Genomic DNA, 21,010 nt, shown 5'->3' with positions numbered 1-21,010 from the left:
AGTGGGCCAATCAATGACCGAGACACTTTTGGACACGGTGGCCGAGATCCAATAAAGTCTCGCATCTCTGGGTAAGTAGGCTACATGGTACCAAATGGGTTTTAAGAAAACCCAACAAGATTATCACCGCTACTCGCCTGCTGCAAACCTGCCTGTTGTATTTTCAGCTACATAATGCTAGATACGGATGTATACACATTAGACAATTGCAAATGCGTATAGCCCACATTCGTCGCCTTTTTATAGGTTAGATTTATCTTTATGATATATGCCCAAATTATTAGGAAGCTAAATGGGTTTATGCATGCACAAATGCTACTCTAAACAACGTGGTGATAGCGCACAATTCATTCATTGATTTTTAATATATAGGTCTATTGATTATTTATTTATGTGTGTGTGTGTGTGTGTGTGTGTGTGTGTGTGTGTAAATATTGATATATGCAGGCTAATTTAATTCACGTGTGCCTTGGTCCCACAAACAAATGTGCAGACATAACCAGATGAGTGGCTTTCACCCATAATCAAATACATCATAACCAGATGAGTGGCTTTCACCCATAATCAAATACATCATAACCAGATGAGTGGCTTTCACCCATAATCAAATACATCATAACCAGATGAGTGGCTTTCACCCATAATCAAATACATCATAACCAGATGAGTGGCTTTCACCCATAATCAAATACATCATAACCAGATGAGTGGCTTTCACCCATAATCAAATACATCATAACCAGATGAGTGGCTTTCACCCATAATCAAATACATCATAACCAGATGAGTGGCTTTCACCCATAATCAAATACATCATAACCAGATGAGTGATCCATGATGTTTTCGATTTATGCATGTTCATGTCCACAACATGAGCCCGTGTTCTATACCGTCTTTCGATTCTTTGTTTATCAATTATTATGTATAGGCCCACTAACACGCCTGTCTGTGGGGTGTAATGGCATTATAGGAGCACACGCACGCACACGCACACACAAAAACGTTATAGCAAAAGCGATGCGCTTCACATGAATTCAAAACAAATGAATAATTATAATGACTAGCGTGTAGGCCATGCAGATGCAACGCAATCATACGTCCAGCCCACATTGTTTCATTTCAGTTGGGCCTACAAAACGGAAATCTCTATCGACAAGCTATTTGCTGGTACTTAATTACATTTAAATTAGGACACTATCACTATTCCATTTTGCAAAGTAGCCATTGTGAGACGCAATTCTTTTCAGACGGTAAATGGGCGCAGGAACTGTTATCTTGCCTGCAAAGAGACGCCTTGAGAGGGACTGCTAAGGATAATTTATAGCTTTTAATTACTCTTCATTCCGCTTGATCAGCTAGGCGTCCATCACACCGAACAGAGGAAAAAGTCAGTCAAAAGCTCTGTCACCAATCCCGCGCAGGAGGATTAATCAAAACAGTGCACGGGGCTGAGGCTCAAATACAGGCATGGGAGAAGCACTTCATTCTCAGGGTCCTCATAAAGCGCACTGAATAATACCAGGCTCCTCGGAGACGCCATTTACACAGATGACTTTACTGACGGTGTAACTTCAGTAATTCATATCACCTTTCATGTAGCCTTCTGGAGCCGGGTCCTCTACGGCGGAGATATGGATGTAGCTTTTATAATGTAAACGCCTTTGGATACGTTAACGGGAAATGGTCCGGAAAAAGCCGTTTCTGCGGTATCAAATTATTAATTTAAATGTTCAATCACCATGAAGACTACAAGCACATTTTACTCGACAAATCCAGAGAACAAGGTGTTCCAAAACGGTTGTTACACATCAATGATGCATCGCGCAGTGGCTGTGAAAGGAACACAGGCCTACAGGCCTAGTAAGCTATTGGAGAGGCATATGTTAGGTGGCATATTTTTTAGATGCGGTGAATTTGTTTGAAAATAATATATGATAGTTTGATACTATAAGTATCTCTCCCTCTCTCTTACACACACACACACACACACACACACACACACCACACACACACACACACACACACACACACACACACACACACACACGCACAGACTGACTATCTGTGTCCTAACGTCAACAAATGAATCCATAGGCCAGCATCCAAACTTCAAGATCCATTCGATGGAGGATTTATCCTCATTATTTTGACCATGCAGCGTTTAATCAGCCAGCGTCAACTCACTTCATAAGTCACACCATGCAGTCAGTCACCTGTACATGCAGGCTGTCTGGGGGTGGCGATGCCTTTGGAACTGACGATGCGCTTTGTTCATACAGTTGGAATGTTCACGTCTTTTTGGAAACAGATGTTCTTGAAACGTTGCATATATACATATATGTCAAACTCATTCCACGGAGGGCCGAGTGTCTGCGGGTTTTCGCTCCACCCTTGTACTTGATTGATGAATTAAGGTCACTAATTAGTAAGGTATTTGTGGTTGACTTAATTGAAAGATGAAAAAAAAGCAGACATTCGGCCTTTTGTGGAATGAGTTTGACACCCCTGCTATAGGCAATCTCGTATATAGGGCCTGCCTACCTTTCCATAATATTTCATTACAAAGCATATATTGATTGCCTATAGCCTATGATACGCATCTTGTTTTATATTTGACCCGTTTGTTTCATTCAGGCTATATTATAAACTGGGTGTTTCGAGCTCTGAATGCTGATTGGCTGACAGCCGTGGTATATCAGACCGTATACCATGGGTATGATAAAACATTTATTTTTACTGCTCTAATTATGTTGGTAACCAGTTCATAATAGCAATAAGGCACCTCGGGATTTTGTGATACATGGCCATTATACCACCGCTAAAGCCTGTGTCCTAGCACTCCGCGTTGCGTCGAGATTAAGAACAGCCCTTAGCTGTGGTATATTGGCCATATACCACACCACCTCGGGCCTTATTGCTTAATTAGCGAACACCAATGTCCTACTTCAATGCTTTATGCCTGAGTTCAATTATCATTTTATTTGTTACCCTTTGTAGGACGATTGGGCCTACATTCCACAAGCTTACTTTGTCATTTAAAAGGGATACATAACATATAATCCGTTACTAAAGTGATTTTACTAAGTAAAATTATTCTCTCAATCTTTTGGTCATTTGTTTACAAACTTTTAGGACAGTTCAACTGTATGTTTTGCCATCCAATGTATAGACAAATATTAGGGAAATGTCGTATCTGACAGAGAAGGCTGCCTGCGGGTTGTTCGGCAGAATTTAATAAACATTCATATGCGTGCCTCCAATCCACAGCTTTCCTTTTGAAACAGACATGCAAATCTGTAATATCCTCAACAATAGCGGTCATGGGTATTAATCAACAGTAGGCCTAAACTTCAAAACTATTTTCTCTTTATCCATGATGTGTTTTTCTTTTATATGGTATTATGGAATTGTAAGTGTGAATCTTTCCTGACATAGGGCAATGAAGTTCAACAGAGAATTTACTGGAAGTTAGGAGAATGAGATAAAGGCGCATATGGTTTTAATTATAAGATAATTTACGATTTTCTGTCTTTACAATTCACTATAGTATACTGGAACAACTAAAATGAAAACAGATTTAATTGACTATTTATAAAACATAATTCTACACTGCAGAATGACCTATCACACTGCAAGACATAGGCCAGATTATTATATTGGGCGATATTTTTAAGCATGGTAGAACAATAATCTAATATGTCCACCAATGGCCAGTAATAATTTGATAGCCTAATTACCAAACTACACATTATTTAAAAAACATTTTTTTAACATACCGTGCTTTCAGAAAGTATTCACACCACTTTACTTTTTCCATATTTGTTGTGTTACAAAGTGGGATTCAAATGTATTTAATTGTAATGTCAAAGTGGAAGAAAAATTCTAACATTTGTAAGAAATTCATGAAAAATAAAGCACTAATATATCTTGATTAGAAAAGTATTCAACCCCCTGAGTCTGTTAGAATCGCCTTTGGCAGTGATTACAGTTGTGAGTCTTTTGGGGTAAATCTCTAAGAGCTTCCCACACCTGGATTGCACAATATTTCCACATTATTCTTAAAAACATTCTTCAGGCTCTGTCATGTTGGTTGTTGATCATTGATAAACAGACATTTTTAAGTCTTGCCATAGATTTTCAAGCCAATATAAATCAAAACTGTAACTAGATCACTCAGAAACATTCAATGTCTTCTTGGTAAGCAACTCCAGTGTATATTTGACCTTGTGTTATAGATTATCCTGCTGAAAGGTGAATTTGTCTCCCGGTGTCTGTTGGAAAACAGACTGAACCAGGTTTTCCTTTAGGACTTTGCTTGTGCTTAGCTCAATTCCGTTTATTTTCATCATAAAAAAAAACTATGTACTCCTTGCCAATGACAAGCATATACCCTTAACGTGGTGCAGCCACCACCATGCTTGAAAATGTAATGAGTGGTACTCCGAGATGTGTTCTGTTGGATTTGCCCAAAACATAACGCTTTGTATTCAAGACATGAAGTTAATTTCTGCAGTTTTGCTTTAGTGCCTTATTGCACTACAAGATGCATGTTTTGGAATATGTTTATTCTGTACAGGCTTCCTTCTTTTCACTCTGTCAATTAGGTTAGTTTTGTGGAGTAACTACAATGTTGTTGATCCATCTTCAGTTTTATCCTATCACAGCCATTAAGCTCTGTAACATTGGCCTCATGGTGAAATCCCTGAGCAGTGTCCTTCTTCTCCAGCAACTGAGTTAGGAAGGATGCCTGTATCTTTGTAGTGACTGGGTGTATTGATACACCATCCAAAATGTAATAACTTCACCCTGCTCAAAGGGATATACAATGGCTGCTTTTTTTTAGTTTGTTACCCCTTTACCAATAAGTGCGCTTCTTTGCGAGGCATTGTAAAACCTGCCTGGTCTTTGTGGTTGAATCTGTGTTTGAAATGCACTGCTCCACTGAGGGACCTTACAGATACTTACTTGTATGTGTGGCGTACAGAGATGAGATAGTCATTCAAAAATCATGTTAAATACTGTTATTGCACACAGAGTGAGTTCATGCAACTTATTATGTGACTTATTAAGCAAATGTTTACTCCTGAACGTTATTTAGGCTTGCCATAACAAAAGGGTTGAAAACTTATTGACGCAAAACATTTCAGCTTTTCATTTTAAATGAATTAGTAAACATTTCAAAAAGCATAATTCCACTTTATGGGGTTACAGTTCAGCCTGTAACAACCAAATGTGGAAAAAGTCCAGAGGTGTGAACACTTTCTGAAGGCACCTAACCTAATAATACATAAGCCTATTTTCTATGGAACAAGTGTGTAGGCCCTACAACTCTTAGGGATACAAAATACAAAGATATTCGCTACATGCCAATTATATGGGACAAGAGATTGTATGATATGAACCTACATTGTTGGCATTGTCAGACATACTGTAGCTGTTGTCTGAGAACAAAATGTAAAAAAAATAATAATAATCATTAAGGGACAACAAACAATGTCTCTTAATATCAGAACGTCAGTAATGTAATTAAGGATCACTTGAAATGTGGGGTAGAAGACAATAACTGTCAAAATATAACAGCTTATCATAGCGAATCAAATGTCTTAGCAGTGTGTTTGATGCCAGTTTTGTTAGTGCAATGTCAGGGAACCACCTTGTGGTCATTCACAGCAGCACACCCTCACAAGTCTTCCAATTTCGTCCTACCATTATTGATCCTAAACCAGAATAAGGTAGCCTTGTATTACCAGACCATTCATGTAAGCTCGTGAGATCAGGCTGGTTCACGAGGCTAAGAATAAGGCACACTAACCCCAGTATTTATTATTGTAAAGTCATACCATATAAAAAAAAAATCACGACAGCTGTAATGGAAACAGGAAGTTTCGGTACAATTTTATAAATGCCACAGATAATTTGTTTGTTTGACATGGTGGTGTCTTTTGTGCGTTATATAACGAATGTGCCCACTGGTATTGGCAAGTGCTCTAGCCAACAGCTTGCAGATACAGTGCGGTTATAGCCTACATTATCAAATTATTATGGACAAAAAAGCGAGATAATTTGAATTTGTCAAATGGCAGCCAAGCATTGATCATCATGTCACCACAATAAGCCCTTGGATACTTATTGGAAAGGAGCATCAAGCTCATCACCTTGCACTTTCACCACCCTGTCAAGTTCATCATAAGGGACAGTTCAAACACTTACCCATCCTCACTATCCGTTACTGACCCCTACTCGCCATAACATTGGTGTGGGGCGCGTGTGAGCAGGCTACGAGAGAACATTGGATGGAATGATTTATCTCACCATGCTTCGCTGTACCGAGGCTCAAGACAGGGTTACGGACTTAGTCCCCATCTTTTTGCTTTGGCACTGGAACCATTAGCGGCAGCTATCCGTCTCGACCACAACTTTCCTGGTATCCAGATAGGTCCAACTACCCACAAACTGATGCTCTATGGCGATTACATATTGCTGTTTGTTTCAGACCCAGGAAAATCTGCCCCATCATTACTGTCAACTATCAATTGTTTCTCTAAATGATCAGGATAAGCCCTCCCCCTGAACTCCTACTGCCCTGAAACACTTTTTCAGGTAGGCAACTTTAAGTGGCCAGACAAGGGCTTAAACTACCTTGGTATCACATTTCCACCCCAGCTGTCTGAACATAGAGCCCCTCCTAGATCGATTAAAATCAAATATTGATAGGTGGACCCCCCTTTTCCTATTTCTGTGGGGTAAGGCCAATATTTAAAAAATGAACGTTGTTCCAAAATTGAACTACATTCTGCAAGGTCTCCCTATTAGAAAACCTATAAAATACTTCATTGAGTTACATAGACTATGTAATAATATCTAGTGGAATGGAAAACGCCCTAAAATGCGCTTTGCGAAAACCTCAGAGACCCGTGGACCAGGGTGGACTGTGGATCCCCGACTTATTGCTTTACAATTATGCATTTAGTCTGAGACATCTAGCGCATTGGTCCCTATCCCCTGAAAGGACCCCTCCATGGTACATTTTAGAAAATCACCTCTGTCACCCTCTTCCTCTTCTTAGCTGTGTTATTGCTGCCCTGCCGTCTGAGACATGAGCCCATCCCATCATATCACATTTGCTTACAATGGGTCTGGAGTCTCACATACAGTATGCTGTTTTTTGAATATTTTTCAAATCTAGGCTCCAGTTTGTGGTGGAACGCTAAATTGTGTATTGCCAAATCCCTTTTTTTTGTGTAGCGTATGACTTCAGAAAGGTATAAGGTGACCTCTATTGGGACAGTAACATTAAATCATTTGGGGACCTGCAGGAGGAATTTGGCACCAATTTTGGAGACATTTACTAATTCTGAGTTTGCTTAGAAGTACTTTTGGACCCCCTGGCGCTCCTCTCTCTGGTAACGTTCCTTCACATATCCTTTCTATTTATGGCAAGGGACACGAAGCCTCACTCTATTATGGCCTGCTGCTAAAGGAGTGCTCAGAAACCTCTTCATTCAAAAATGGTATGGGAAGCTGATCTAGAGGTTTCTTTCTCAGAAAAAGAATGGTCAGACATCCCCAAAAAATTCCAGGAAAATGTCAAGTGAAATTCGAACCAGACTGATTCACTTTAAGGTCATCAACAGAATATACTGGACACCCTCCAAGTTCCACTGGGCCAAGTCAAAAGACAACCCTGACTGCTGGAGATGTCTTGCAGAGGGCCCACCTGTACATGTCTTGTGGGGCAGTCCCACAGCTCAAGAGTTCTGGTCACAGGTACATGAAAGCATTGAGGGTTGTAGGGTTCCAGGTCCCATTTTGTCCTTGGCTATATATGCTGGGAGACCTTCCTCTACTGAGGACCTTTCCACCTCAGACTAGGACTGGGTCCAACCTGCAGGGGTGTTAGGTAGAAGGTTACTAATTCAACAATGGAAGTCAGCTCACACTCCCACTTTAGGAGAATGGCACCTCTTACTTAGCAGGGTAGCAGCTTGACAGATGATCTTTTCGACTAATACAAAGAATGGACACTTTGCTTTGGGAAGTGGGAAAAATACAATACTTGTATCACATTGAAAAACGTTACAGAAGTTGTACTACCCCCTTTCTCTGACCCCTTTTCAGAACAGATTATTATGATGTGTAGCCTATCAAGCTTTAGTTAACCCCCTATTTTTGTTGTTGTTTTTTAAAATCTTTTAAAAAAGTATTATTTATTTTTGGTTTGCCCACTAGAGCTTTGTTTGTCTTGTTGGGTGTATGATTTTGTATTAGATATTGGAGTGAGTCAGTGGCTGCGTTCGCACGGGTGGCCCGGTTCTGATGTTTTGCAACAGTGGTCTTTCGACTGGTCAGACCAGATCCTGTGCCAGTGTTTAGGCGGGGGATCTGGGTCTGGCTGCCATGTCTAGACGCAGCCCATTATCACCAGATGGGATACAGAATGTGTTTGATATTATATTGAAGGATAATGTAGTATTGTATAGAGTGTGGATATTTTATATGCATTATAGTATTGTACTGTGGTGTGGTTGTTGAACATATGTTTGGGTATTTCATGTGTCTTAATGGTTATATTCCAAAGTACAGCAACCCTAGATTTGTGTATGGACTATATCTTGTGGAATGATGAAATAGCATGAGTACATTCATGAAAATAATGTTTTTAATGAAAATATGTCAATTATTATTTGAATATATTGGTAACTGTTGGCAATTCACAAATTATTATTTTGATTCCCATGATTCTATTAATTAAGTGCTGATGCCCGAGAAGCCGATGTTTGGAAGATATATTGGCACTGTTTGCCAGCCCTCGACTTCGTCTCAGGCCTGACACCTGTACCAATATATCCTTCGAACACTGGCTTCTGAGGGCATTATTCCTTAATTAATATAATAATGGGAATCAAAATAATAATATGTGAATTGCAAACAGTACAAGGGAAAAATGTAGCTGTAGCCTTCCTTTCGAATTGTGTCGCTGCAAAACTAATTTAGTCGATATTCAAGTTGATTTTGACAGTTATGGGACATTGCAACACTATAGATGCTAGTAGTCAGCCTGAAGTAAACACTTCTAAAGGTAAGCTATTGGCTCTATAAAATTCTCATTACATGATGAAAGTAATTTTCCCCCAAAACCTTCCCAATTAAATGTTGACTGCAAAGTTGGCCTACCTGGCAGAATGATATGATGATTTGTATCAAACGGGTGCACATTTGCTTTGCACTCTCTACCATCATATGTGCAGTACAGAAACCTGACAGAAACACAGCTAGCCTAACTAACACAAATGTACTGTGAATAAAACTTGAAGAGCTCAGTGACTTTCAACGTGGCACTGTCATAGAATGCCACCTTTCCAACAAGTCAGTTTGTCAAATTTCTGCCCTGCTAGAGCTGCGGAAAGGTCTGGGAGCAACGGCTCAGCCTCGAAATGGTAGGCCACACAAGCTCACAAAGTCAGAGTAATGATACAGTTTCTGTTGGCTATGTAATTTCTGGGGTTATCCTAGGACTTTTGATTCAGTGAAGGTCTTTCCATAATGAGAATAAGTTAAGGGGTTCCCTCCTTCTGTTTGAGTGTGCTGGTGTTGTTGTTTCAGGTGCCATGGCTGAGAGATATGCTCTTCACACTCTGAGCAATGGTTAGGTTTCTCTCGTGATTTGTCATGTTGCCTGATCTAGTGAATTTCTTCTCAAACACCTGATAAAGATAAGGTTTTATGTGAGCCCTATTCCCATCAGAATGGGCTTTTGGTGTCTTTTAAGAACATAATCCTGAGAAATTCGTTTCATACAGAGTGCTGTGGTGAGGTCTCTCTCCTGAGTAAGCGGGTAGGCTATACTCTTTGGTTTCTTGGTTTAACATGTCTCACCCTTGTGGATGTCCTTGGTTGTTTTTGTGTTTCTGATGCAGAGAATCTCTTTCCACAGTTCCGGTCATCATTAGGGATCTCTGCTGTGAGAGTGGATATCAACAGCTATGGGCCTAGGCTACTTATCCTCTCCTCTTTTCCTTCAAAGCACTGATCAGTGCAGATGAAGGGGTGGAGACAAGGGCCCTGTTCCAGAGCTTAGACGTTGCTGATACATCTTCCAAAGCCTCGATAGGTATTTTAAGTATCAGCAAACCACATATATGTTATAGCAGTTTGTCAGTTTATGACACAGTCAATGACCTGGCACGCAAACATTGGTAGTTGCATTACATTGCCTTAGCTGTGGAACCTGGCCAAGGAGAGGGCAGATTTAGGCAATTGAGATAGAGCCACATTTCCTTCATCTAATCCAATAAACTGCAGTGCACAGCCGCATTAAATGCACATTAGGGCAGGCAGGGAAGTGTTGTTTTCATTCCTTAGATTGCCTTCTGTCCAATGACCACAAGGTGGCAGGATGCAATCAAAAATCAGATGAGCCTGTTCAGTGCTGTCCTCTCGTTGGGATTTCACATCTAAGAGAGAGGGATAGAGAAGGAGAGAGAGGAGGGGATAGAGAGAGACAACAAAACAGTTGAAGGAAGAAAGGAGAAAGGAGAAAGAAGGAGTAAGAGTATAGATGGTGAGAGAAGCAACAGGGGGTAACAGTAACCTATATAACCTTTGACCCACAGATCCCCACCAGAGAGAGAGAGAGAGAGAGAGAGAGTTGTAATGTTGTTTTCGTTGCTTGTATGCTTTTGTGTAGCAGTTTTCAATGAAAGATAATGTTTTTGTATACTTTTGGTATACTTCTCAAGAAACAGTACTTCCTGTGAAAGGCAATGGAACTGACATTCTTAGCAGGAGATGTAGAATTTAGTGTCAGGATCATCCAAACGGATATACCCCATGCTACTTCCCTTTTTCTACAAATTGCTGTCAACACTGTCAATATAGCTCATTTTTGCAACCTCAGCCCCAAATCAGATGACTTTCGTTATGTGTCAATGGGTGGGTTTTTATGTTTTTTATGTAATGATGCGTTGTTATAAGAGGGTCTTGATGAGGATCTCAGGGGTGTTGTCTGTCACTTTGGAGTAACATGGAAACATCAGTAGAAAGAGGAGAGGATCACATCAGCTCGTTCTACCAGAGTAACCCACTGCTTGACTTGGACATGAAACTGAGCAGGACGGACATGTACACCTTCCAGAGCAGCGGTAAGCATGGGTGGACCTGGGGGTCACAGGGACAACATTTTTACTTGTAAGTTCTTCTTGCGCCAAAGGCCTGGTGATTCAACAGTAGTGAGCTATTTGTGTGATTTTTCTTATATTCCACCCCTGGTGCTAGGGCCCTATGTGGCCTTTCTTATTTCAAAGTATGTTCTTTACCCAATTCACCTTGAATTGGTACAAAGTGTGATCCGCTGTAGCTCAGTTGGTAGAGCATGGTGCTTTGAATAAAACTGTCTGGATGTATTATATTATTACATTATAAAGTGGCTTGGATGATCTTCAATACAGTGAATGGTAATTTATTGTAACTACATTCAAACTCTTCAGGGAGACAATCCTTGTGAGGACATAACTGGGAGGGATAAGATTGCTATGGTACACAATCTGAAAGTGGTGGTGGAGACTGAAACAGAAGTAGAAGTACTGTCTATGCACTGCAAAAAAGAAGCATTCTAGCCAGAGCTTTCGCCATGTGCAGAGACCGCAGACAGCACTGAATTCTATCTTTATATTCACTGGCCAGACGCACCTGCTGTGGCAACCTACAGTAGATGAGTGCTATTAACTAAGCTCAACATCCTGACTTTCTACACTGAGGCAGAAATAGAGAAATGGCCAGAAGAGTGCAGCCATGTCTGTGGGTTTGTTGAGATCATTTCTCCATATTCCAAGGGATGCATTTATCTGAATTCTAAATCCCTACCTGTTATCCCTACCCCTTGACAGAACATGAATTGGATAGGTTTAAGCAATATGATTACTTGTATGCTTTTGTGTAGCAGTTTCAATGAAAGATAATGTTTTTGTATACTTTTGGTATACTTCTCGAGAAACAGTACTTCCTGTGAAAGGCAATGGAACTGACATTCTTAGCAGGAGATGTAGAATTTAGTGTCAGGATCATCCAAACGGATATACCCCATGCTACTTCCCTTTTTCAACAGATTGCTGTCAACACTGTCAATATAGCTCATTTTTGCAACCTCAGCCCCAAATCAGATGACTTTCGCTATGTGTCAATGTGTGGGTTTTTATGTTTTTTATGTAATGATGCGTTGTTATAAGAGGGTCTTGATGAGGATCTCAGGGGTGTTGTCTGTCACTTTGGAGTAACATGGAAACATCAGTAGAAAGAGGAGAGGATCACATCAGCTCGTTCTACCAGAGTAACCCACTGCTTGACTTGGACAAATGCGTAGCGGAGTAGGTGGTAGGGGCCCGTTTGGAATGTAGCATAAATGTTGTTTGTGTTCATGTCAACATGTTTCAGATCTGAAACCAGCCAAGGCCAGAGGAGCACAGCGATGTCTGAATATTATTGTTGTTTACCTCATCCTTCTGACTGCACTGAATGCCTTCCTCCTTTACAAAGGTACATCAACCATTGGTTGGTTTTATGTCCAAAATGGTTCAAGCACGTTTGTCTAATGTAAAGGAGAAACCAGATTTTCCATTATATCCTGAACTGCATCAACACACGACTTCCTGTATTAGTGACAGTATTTGTCTGTCTCTGTGCACCTCTCCCCCAGTCTTTTCGAAGGAGTCTTGTTGTTTCTCCTCCTCTGGCTCCAGGACAACGGCGCTGACCGACATCCACATCCCCCTGGGGACGGACCAGGAGGAGGACCTACATACCCTGGCCAGAAACACCAGCCTGGAGTCCAACTCTCTCAGAGGAGACCTGGGGAGGTTACAGACCCAGGTCAGCAGCCTATGTGGGGAGGATGGACAGCTGGGCCAGCTGAGGACAGACCTGGGCGTGATAAATGCCAGCACCACTCTCCTTCAGGACACAGTGAATGCACTCAGATTCCTCAAAGGTAGTTACTGTAAGAAATGGCAGGATGTCCAGGTTGATAGATCTTACATTTTACATAAAATATGGTTACACATGGACATAGGTATACACACATATTTTGTCATTATGCTTTGCAAAGTACAAATTACAACACAAGAGTGTATCTGGTGTAATAATGCAGGTTAATTTTGCATTGCAGCTCCACCAGGCCCACAAGGACCTATTGGTAAGTCCCCTCATCCTTAGTGCAAAATCAACAACCATAGAAGAGAGTAAGAGAGGTATCAATGCCCCTTACACCACAAGCTTGTATTTCCCATGTAATTTGATGCTATGGTTTCCCTAGGTCCACGTGGTGTGAGCGGGGCAACTGGTGCGAGGGGGGAGAAGGGAGACACAGGCGAGTCCACCTAAAGCTTTACATTGCTCCATTGTAGTGGCATCACTGTGTCACTGCAACAGCCAATGTTAGCTCAGCACCAATCTAACTCTACCACACATTGGAGGGTTGTAGGAGAGGAAATATGTAGCATTAGCATTTAGCTTCTCGTCTGTCCAGTAATGATGAACTGATGACCTGTCATCTCCAGTCAGGATCAGAGAAAGTGGAGGATGAATTATCTTCCTGCCTCTCCGTTTCATAATAACCCACTGCTTAGTCAATGCATTTACCCCTGTATGAAGTCTCAATCAGGGATGGACTTTCACACAAGCTAACATATTATCATTAGAGTCTGTCAGGTGTTTTCCAATAGGTCGTCCTACCAAAATGCCATCCTTCATCACACTATAGAGTGGATGCTAACTACACCCGTTTAGTAAGCAGGCAGACAGTTTCAGTCAGATAACATGGATAAGTACCTTTTTTTGAGGCAATGATTGTATTTTTCACAATAACATAATTCATCAAAGAAAAATTAAGAATCCATCAAACTTAATATCAATTATGTTTCATACAGACCTTTCTCTGTCAAGTGATATGTGGCTGTTCTATGTAAAGCTAATTTGATGTAATTCACTCAGTAACATTTAATGTTTGCTATTGTATATAAGTAGATAGTGAGAGGGTTACTGTGTTCCACGTGACACAGTAGATAGTGAGAGGGTTACTGTGTTCCAGGTGAGACAGTAGATAGTGAAAGGGTTACTGTGTGTTCCACGTGAGACAGTAGATAGTGAGAGGGTAACTGTGTTCCAGGTAAGACAGTAGATAGTGAGAGGGTTACTGTGTGTTCTAGGTGAGACAGTAGATAGTGAGAGGGTTACTGTGTTCCACGTGAGACAGTAGATAATGAGAGGGTTACTGTGTGTTCCAGGTGAGACAGTAGATAGTGAGAGGGTTACTGTGTGTTCCAGGTGAGACAGTAGATAGTGAGAGGGTTACTGTGTTCCAGGTAAGACAGTAGATAGTGAGAGGGTTACTGTGTTCCACGTGAGACAGTAGATAGTGAGAGGGTTACTGTATTCCAGGTGAGACAGTAGATAGTGAGAGGGTTACTGTGTGTTCCAGGTGAGACAGTAGATAGTGAGAGGGTTACTGTATTCCAGGTGAGACAGTAGATAATGAGAGGGTTACTGTGTGTTCCAGGTGAGACAGTAGATAGTGAGAGGGTTACTGTGTTCCAGGTGAGACAGTAGATAGTGAGAGGGTTACTGTGTTCCAGGTGAGACAGTAGATAGTGAGAGGGTTACTGTGTTCCAGGTGAGACAGGACAAAAAGGAGACCCTGGAGTTGATGGCCAGACTGGAGCCAAGGGAAAACCAGGGGAACCAGGACCCAAAGGTGATTCACCTTACTCCTACTGATATCAAACCGTAACCTCAATCTAAACCCCAATAGGAAATGAGACATTATTACTGGTCTTTTATGTCATAGCAATGCATTTAGTAGTCTGTGGTTCTTAATGCTCATATCCACTGGCTCACACAGAGTACACTTGTGGTTATACCACTATTGATCTCCATTCAGTACCTCAACTCTATAACATGTCAATGTTTCAGGTGAAGATGGTGCCACTGGACCACAAGGACCAGCTGGTGCACCCGGTAAATCCATTATTACTAACATGGTATAGAACTCAAGCAGTAGAGTTGTGGAAAACATGGTGGATAAGTTGACTGTTTACCACGACAATTACCCATGCATCAACACTAACTTTACAACTCCCTAGTGGACATCCTGGGAATATTTCACCATAGTTTGGTTGAAGTACTGTGGTATTAGTGAGCTCTTTTAGTCTAAGAGACATTCGGAGGCTAGATTAATTATTGACAGTTTCACAGGGGCCGGGTCTGCAGGTGGAGTTGTCTAATTGTGTCAGGAATACTGAATATTCCCCCCTTTTCCTTCTGACTCCGCCTCTCTCCCCCGCTCTCACCCCATCCGTCACAGAGTAAATGTGTGTCGTGCACTTGATGTCCCACAGCCCAATCAAAATAAATATGCCCTTGATTCATATTTGATTGCATTTTTTATTGCTGAAAAACTAGCCCTGACTCTTCAAAAGCTTTCGAGGGGTGACATTAATGCATTTGAAAAAGTGTAGGTTAGATGGTTAAAGCTGCTGCTGCCTAGGCAGATACTATTATTTCTCTCCAGGAAAGGAAATGTATATTTGAACATAATCACCCTCACTGTTAATAGTCTTAACAGCCTGGTGAGCACAACGCTCAATTCCCTTCCTCCCTTCAATAGGTAGGAGATTGACTCCTGACAATAGGCTCAAACTCCACTTTTGGGGTTAACAGTCATAAATATAAATATTCCCCACTAAATGTATCTTTTATATTATCCTATATTATGAGTTATCATAAATATAAAGTCATCATGACTTCCTCAAATTAACTTGTGACCTTTTCATGCAGTAGTTCCATTTCCATTTCAGCCTTAGTTTCTGTTCCTGTTGTCACATTAATACGGAAACCATATCAGCAGATCATTATTGTGAAATCTGTCCATTTTATGTCATCTGAATTGAAATTAGAAGTGCTGAGTGAATGCATTCTGGAAATAAAGGTAGTTTGGAGTTCTGCTTGCTTCATCTCAAATACAGTACATTGTTCTTAGCATAGCCACTTCACGACAAGTAGCCACTGCTATGGTGCCGGAGAAAATGTATATGATGTTGAAAAGGGGTGAAGTTCCCCTGTGTTAAGTGTTTTAATGTGCATGTATTTGATTATCTTTAGTGGATAGTCTGTGTGTGTGTGTGTGTGTGTGTGTGTGTGTCATACAGACAGTGGAGCCACTAACTGTTCAGGACCCCCTGGGCTGCCAGGACCACAGGGACCAAAGGGGGATATGGGACACATTGGTGAGTCTGCATGGGCTTAAAGGGATACTTCGGGATTTGGGCAATGGCGCCCTTTATCTACTTCCCCAGAGTCAGATGAACTTGTGGATACCATTTTTATGTCTCTGTGTCCAGTATGAAGTAAGTTGTGGTAGTTGCGTGAGCCAATGCTAACTAGTGCAATGGCTGGAAGTCCTATGGGTATCTGCTAGCATGTTAGCAGATACCCATAGATTTTCTGTCATTGTGCAAATGCTAGTTATCATTGGCTCGTAAAACTACCTCTAACTTCCTTCGTACTGTACACAGAGATATACTTCTCTGTGCATATTTGCATATTTGAATGGCTTACTTGTAAACAACCAATTTTTTTACTATTCAACAACAAGCTGAACCTGGTCTACTCTTTACTCTTGTTGCCACCTCTAACCTTTACCTTCCAACCTCTTCACAGGTTTACCAGGGATATCAGGCCAGAATGGAACTAAAGGGGACACTGGTAAATAACTGTTGATGTTTAACTGTTTCATGAGGCCAAGCATGAGGTTGCCTTTACATGTTAGTGTGTGTGACTGTGTGCAAATTTTTTCAGATTTTTGCATTTTCATCTTTACTGTACTGTATAGCCTCCACATTGTAGAGCGAGTGTGACATAGTGTGCTGTGAATCTTCCAGGTGTCCAGGGGCGGGATGGAGTAAAAGGGGCCCGTGGTCTGAAGGGTGACACAGGGCCGACAGGAGAACCTGGACCCATAGGACCTGAAGGTGAATTTCACCCTGTCTCTGAGCTATAGGAGCCTCGTAATCACGTCCTTCATATGACTGATTACAAGAATGACAGGTTATGTAGATTGTCTACATTTTCCCATCTTTATTATATTATCCTAACGTTAGTTGTTATTTTAATCATGTGAAGTGTCATGTATGACTTTTTGTACAAATTTGTGGCTCTTGTTCTTCTTCCGCAGGACCAAGAGGACCTGCTGGTGTTAATGGAACAAGAGGACCTGCTGGTGTGTGTGTCTGTGTGTGTGTGTGTGTGTGTGTGTGCGTGATTGCGTGATTGCGTGTGAGTGTGTTTAATTTGTGTGTTTGTGCGTTCGTGCGGGATTGCGTGTGAGTGTGTGTGTGTGTGTGTGTGTGTGTGTGTGTGTGTGTGTGTGTGTGTGTGTGTGTTTAATTTTAACTTCTGCATGTCCTAGGTATTCCAGGGTTGCCTGGAAGTCCTGGAAGCCAAGGTCCACGTGGAGAAAAGGGTGAAAGTGCAGGTGGAGCTATGGAGCCTCACACACACACACACACACACACACACACACACACACACACACACACACACACACACACACACACACACACACACACACACACACACACACACACACACACACACATATGTGCTGGTGTGCATTTGTTTACATAAATATAAACTGTATGTAAATATGATATGTATTAATTTAACTGAATATTAATGTGAATAATCATTGGTCTATGGACCTGGAATACAGAACTGTTCATTTTCAATAATTTGCGTGTATAAGGTATTTTTAAATGTCTTTCTCTCTGGTGACAGCGAATGTGCGCATTGTTGGTGGGGGTACTCGTGGGAGAGTGGAGGTGATGTGGTTGAACCAGTGGGGTACGGTGTGTGACGACAGCTTCGACACATTGGATGGGACAGTGCTCTGCAAGATGCTTGGGTACCAAAGAGCCTCTTCAGTCTACACGGCAAGCCCCGGTGAGTCCATCGTCTACCTTATCACTTCCATAGATCCTCCATTTGGTTTTGTCTGTTTGTTCCTACTGAGGATGTATAGAGATCCTTCCTGGTTGAGTTTTGTTTTACTCTACATATATTTATGAATTTCTCATTGTTCATTGTTGAATCTCCTGGACTTGGCCTGTGGATTCTGTTGTGATTCTTTTAGGAGTGGGTAAGATCTGGTTTGATGACCTGCGCTGCACAGGCACAGAATCCAGTGTGTTTGACTGCCCCCACAACGGCATGGGCATCAACAATTGTCAACACAATGAGGACGCTGGGGTGCAGTGTGTGTGAGTGTGTCCTGGATCCAAAGGAGAGACTCCTGAACTCCATCGAAAAGACTGGAGGAGAGATGCATAGAGAGATACACACACACACACACACACACACACGTAGAAATATTAACGTGTCAAAGACTGTAGTTAATGGTATTGAGACTTGTTGCATCTACTTTGTCTCATCTTATTAAAACATTAATAACTTATAGGCATTTCAATAAACATGGCATTTAACTAACATGAAGCTAACTTATTACTACCTGTAATAATGTACCCTGGATGAAAGTTTATACAGAAAAAACTGAATTGCATTTTGTAAACCAGTTTCACCAGTTTGAAGTAAAACAGTGAAAAATCAGACAAAATGAGTCAGATGCAGTTTGTTTAAATGTTGTGAAATGCTGTGTGACATCTACTTTCACCTCTTTATCCCACTTGATCCCAGTCCTCCACCCACTCACCATCACCCTCTTACACATACACACACAAACACACCAAGACATCATTCTGCTTAGGCCAGCATGGTTAAAAGTCAGTCTGAAGGACAAGCACCTCCTTCCTGACAGACATACAGAATTGGGGTCAACACTTCTATATGACACTGCCAGTCAGTCATGTTACATTAGATAAAGTGAAGTTAAAACCTCTTGGGGCTATGTGGGACGCTAGCGTGCCACCCGTGGTGCACCCTATCAACAGCAGGTGCATTTCAAGAGCGGCAAATTTGAAACCAAATAAATGTCAAAATTCAAATTTTTCAAACATACAACTATCTTACACCCTTTGAAAGATAAACATCTCCTTAATCTAACCACGTTGTCCGATTTCAAAAAGGTTTTACGGCGAAAGCATAAAGTTAGATTATGTTAGGAGAGTACATTGACAATAGCTGTGTGTAATGTTTTGTCAATTCAAAGACAGGCGTCACCAAAACCATAAAACCAGCTAAAATGATGCACTAACCTTTTACAATCTCCATCAGATGACAGTCCTAGGACATTATGTTAGACAATGCATGCATTTTTAGTTCTATCAAGTTCATATTTATATCCAAAAACAGCGTTTTACTATGGCGTTGATGTTCAGGAAATCGTTTCCCTTCAATAACCAGCAGTCAAGTCAGCACCACAAATTAAATAATTAAAATTAGAAAACATTGGTAAAATATTATATTGTCATTTAAAGAATTATAGATTTACATCTCTTGAACGCAATCGACTTGCCAGATTTAAAAATAACCTTACTGGGAAATCACACTTTGCAATAATCTGAGCACTGCGCCCAGAAAAATACGCTTTGCGATACAGACAAACGGCCATGTTGGAGAGATCTAAAATCGAAAATACTATGTAAATAATCCATTACCTTTGATTCTCTTCATCAGATGTCACTTCCAGGAATCCCAGGTCCATAACGAATGTAGTTTTGTTCAAAAAAGCTCATCATTTATGTCCAAAAAGCTCCGTGTTGTTAGCACATGATCTAAGCCCGCCGGACTTCACTTCATGAACGAGGGGAAAAAATATATTTACGTTCGTTCAAACATGTCAAACGTTGTATAGCATAAATCATTAGTGCCTTTTTTAACCAGAACATGAATAATATTCAAGGTGGACGAATGCATTCTCTTTTAAAACGTTTTGGAACGAGGGTACCCAACATGACCTCGTGCGCCAGAGTCTAATCGGCCATCACCGTTCCAAGGCTCTTGTTCGGTCAGATCTCATAGTAGAAGATTCAAAACACTTTATAAAGGCTGGTGACATCTAGTGGAAGCAATAGGAAGTGCCAAAACATTAATCAGCCCCTGTGTGTTTCAATGGCATTGGCTTAAAGGTAATTCAACACATCAAGTATCCACTTCCTGTCAGAAAATGTCTCAGGGTTTTGCCTGCCAAATGAGTTCTGTTATACTCACAGACACCATTCAAACAGTTTTAGAAACTTTAGGGTGTTTTCTATCCATATATAATAAGTATATGCATATTCTAGTTACTGGGTAGGATTAGTAACCAGATTAAATCGGGCACGTTTCTTTATCCAGCCGTGAAAATACTGCCCCCTAGCCCCAAAAGGTTAAGGGACCAAAATAACTTGAGTGTAAATATTATCTAGGGCTGGTGTCCAAATGATTAAATAAATGTATCCAAGCACATTTGGGTCCCGTGATCTAGAAAATGGCTAACAGTTTGAGACATGCAGCTTTGCACTTTGCAATAAGAAACTATTCAGTGTGAAACAAAATGTTTCACATCCAACATATGCCAACACTTTCATTTGCTGCCCAGTTAAGCAATGTCTCGTGAAAATGAAATGGTCTGTATTGTAGAATGAGGTGCTCTTAGTGTAAGACAGAAACAGCCACCTGCTTTCAGGGGAGCGACAGAGCATTTGATTCACGGCTCATTCGTCTACGACCATTCCCTTTCAGGGGACGCGAACCTGAGTCACTTCCTTAGACACCACCATCATCCCTCCTGTAAGTGGCTCGCTTCTCTCCTCATCCTTCCATCTCTCCATCCATATGCCGGGGGACCAGGCATATTAAAACACAAAGTGCTGATTATCATTCAGCAGCTTTGTCTCTGTCTCTCCCGGGACTCCTGCTCTCAGCAAAGCTGGGAAATAAACATGAGGGGGTCTGTCTCCCTCGTTCATTAGCCAGTCGAAACCGAGGTCGTCCCGGCCCGCTCCCTGACCCCTGAACCACTGAATGT

At 41.2% G+C, this 21,010-nt stretch overlaps 1 protein-coding gene across 1 annotated transcript; it reads left to right on the top strand.

The window, feature by feature from the left end:
• The first annotated feature begins 10,848 nt into the window (after positions 1-10,848).
• On the top strand, positions 10,849-18,658 carry LOC106582060 (uncharacterized). The gene is made up of 14 exons (XM_045704673.2): positions 10,849-11,141; positions 12,430-12,531; positions 12,692-12,982; positions 13,160-13,186; positions 13,307-13,360; positions 14,663-14,743; positions 14,962-15,006; positions 16,197-16,274; positions 16,708-16,752; positions 16,929-17,018; positions 17,222-17,266; positions 17,456-17,521; positions 17,824-17,988; positions 18,179-18,658. Exons 1-14 carry the CDS (start codon positions 11,024-11,026, stop codon positions 18,307-18,309), a joined length of 1,338 nt encoding a protein of 445 aa, XP_045560629.1. The 5' UTR covers positions 10,849-11,023; the 3' UTR covers positions 18,310-18,658.
• Positions 18,659-21,010: the final 2,352 nt, after the last annotated feature.

Source organism: Salmo salar, chromosome 21 (assembly GCF_965601325.2).
Source record: "Salmo salar chromosome 21, fSalSal1, whole genome shotgun sequence".
Taxonomy (NCBI): domain Eukaryota; kingdom Metazoa; phylum Chordata; class Actinopteri; order Salmoniformes; family Salmonidae; genus Salmo; species Salmo salar.
The sequence above is the reverse complement of the archived record's forward strand: the minus strand, read 5'-3'. Positions and strand labels throughout refer to the sequence as shown.

Excerpts from the sequence above, each read along its gene's own strand:
- LOC106582060 (XM_045704673.2), top strand. The coding sequence starts at position 11,024 with ATGGAAACATCAGTAGAAAGAGGAGAGGATCACATCAGCTCGTTCTAC. Across the intron at positions 14,744-14,961 it reads AGGGGAACCAGGACCCAAAG|GTGAAGATGGTGCCACTGGA; the intron begins GTGATTCACCTT and ends TCAATGTTTCAG. Across the intron at positions 17,522-17,823 it reads AGAAAAGGGTGAAAGTGCAG|CGAATGTGCGCATTGTTGGT; the intron begins GTGGAGCTATGG and ends CTCTGGTGACAG.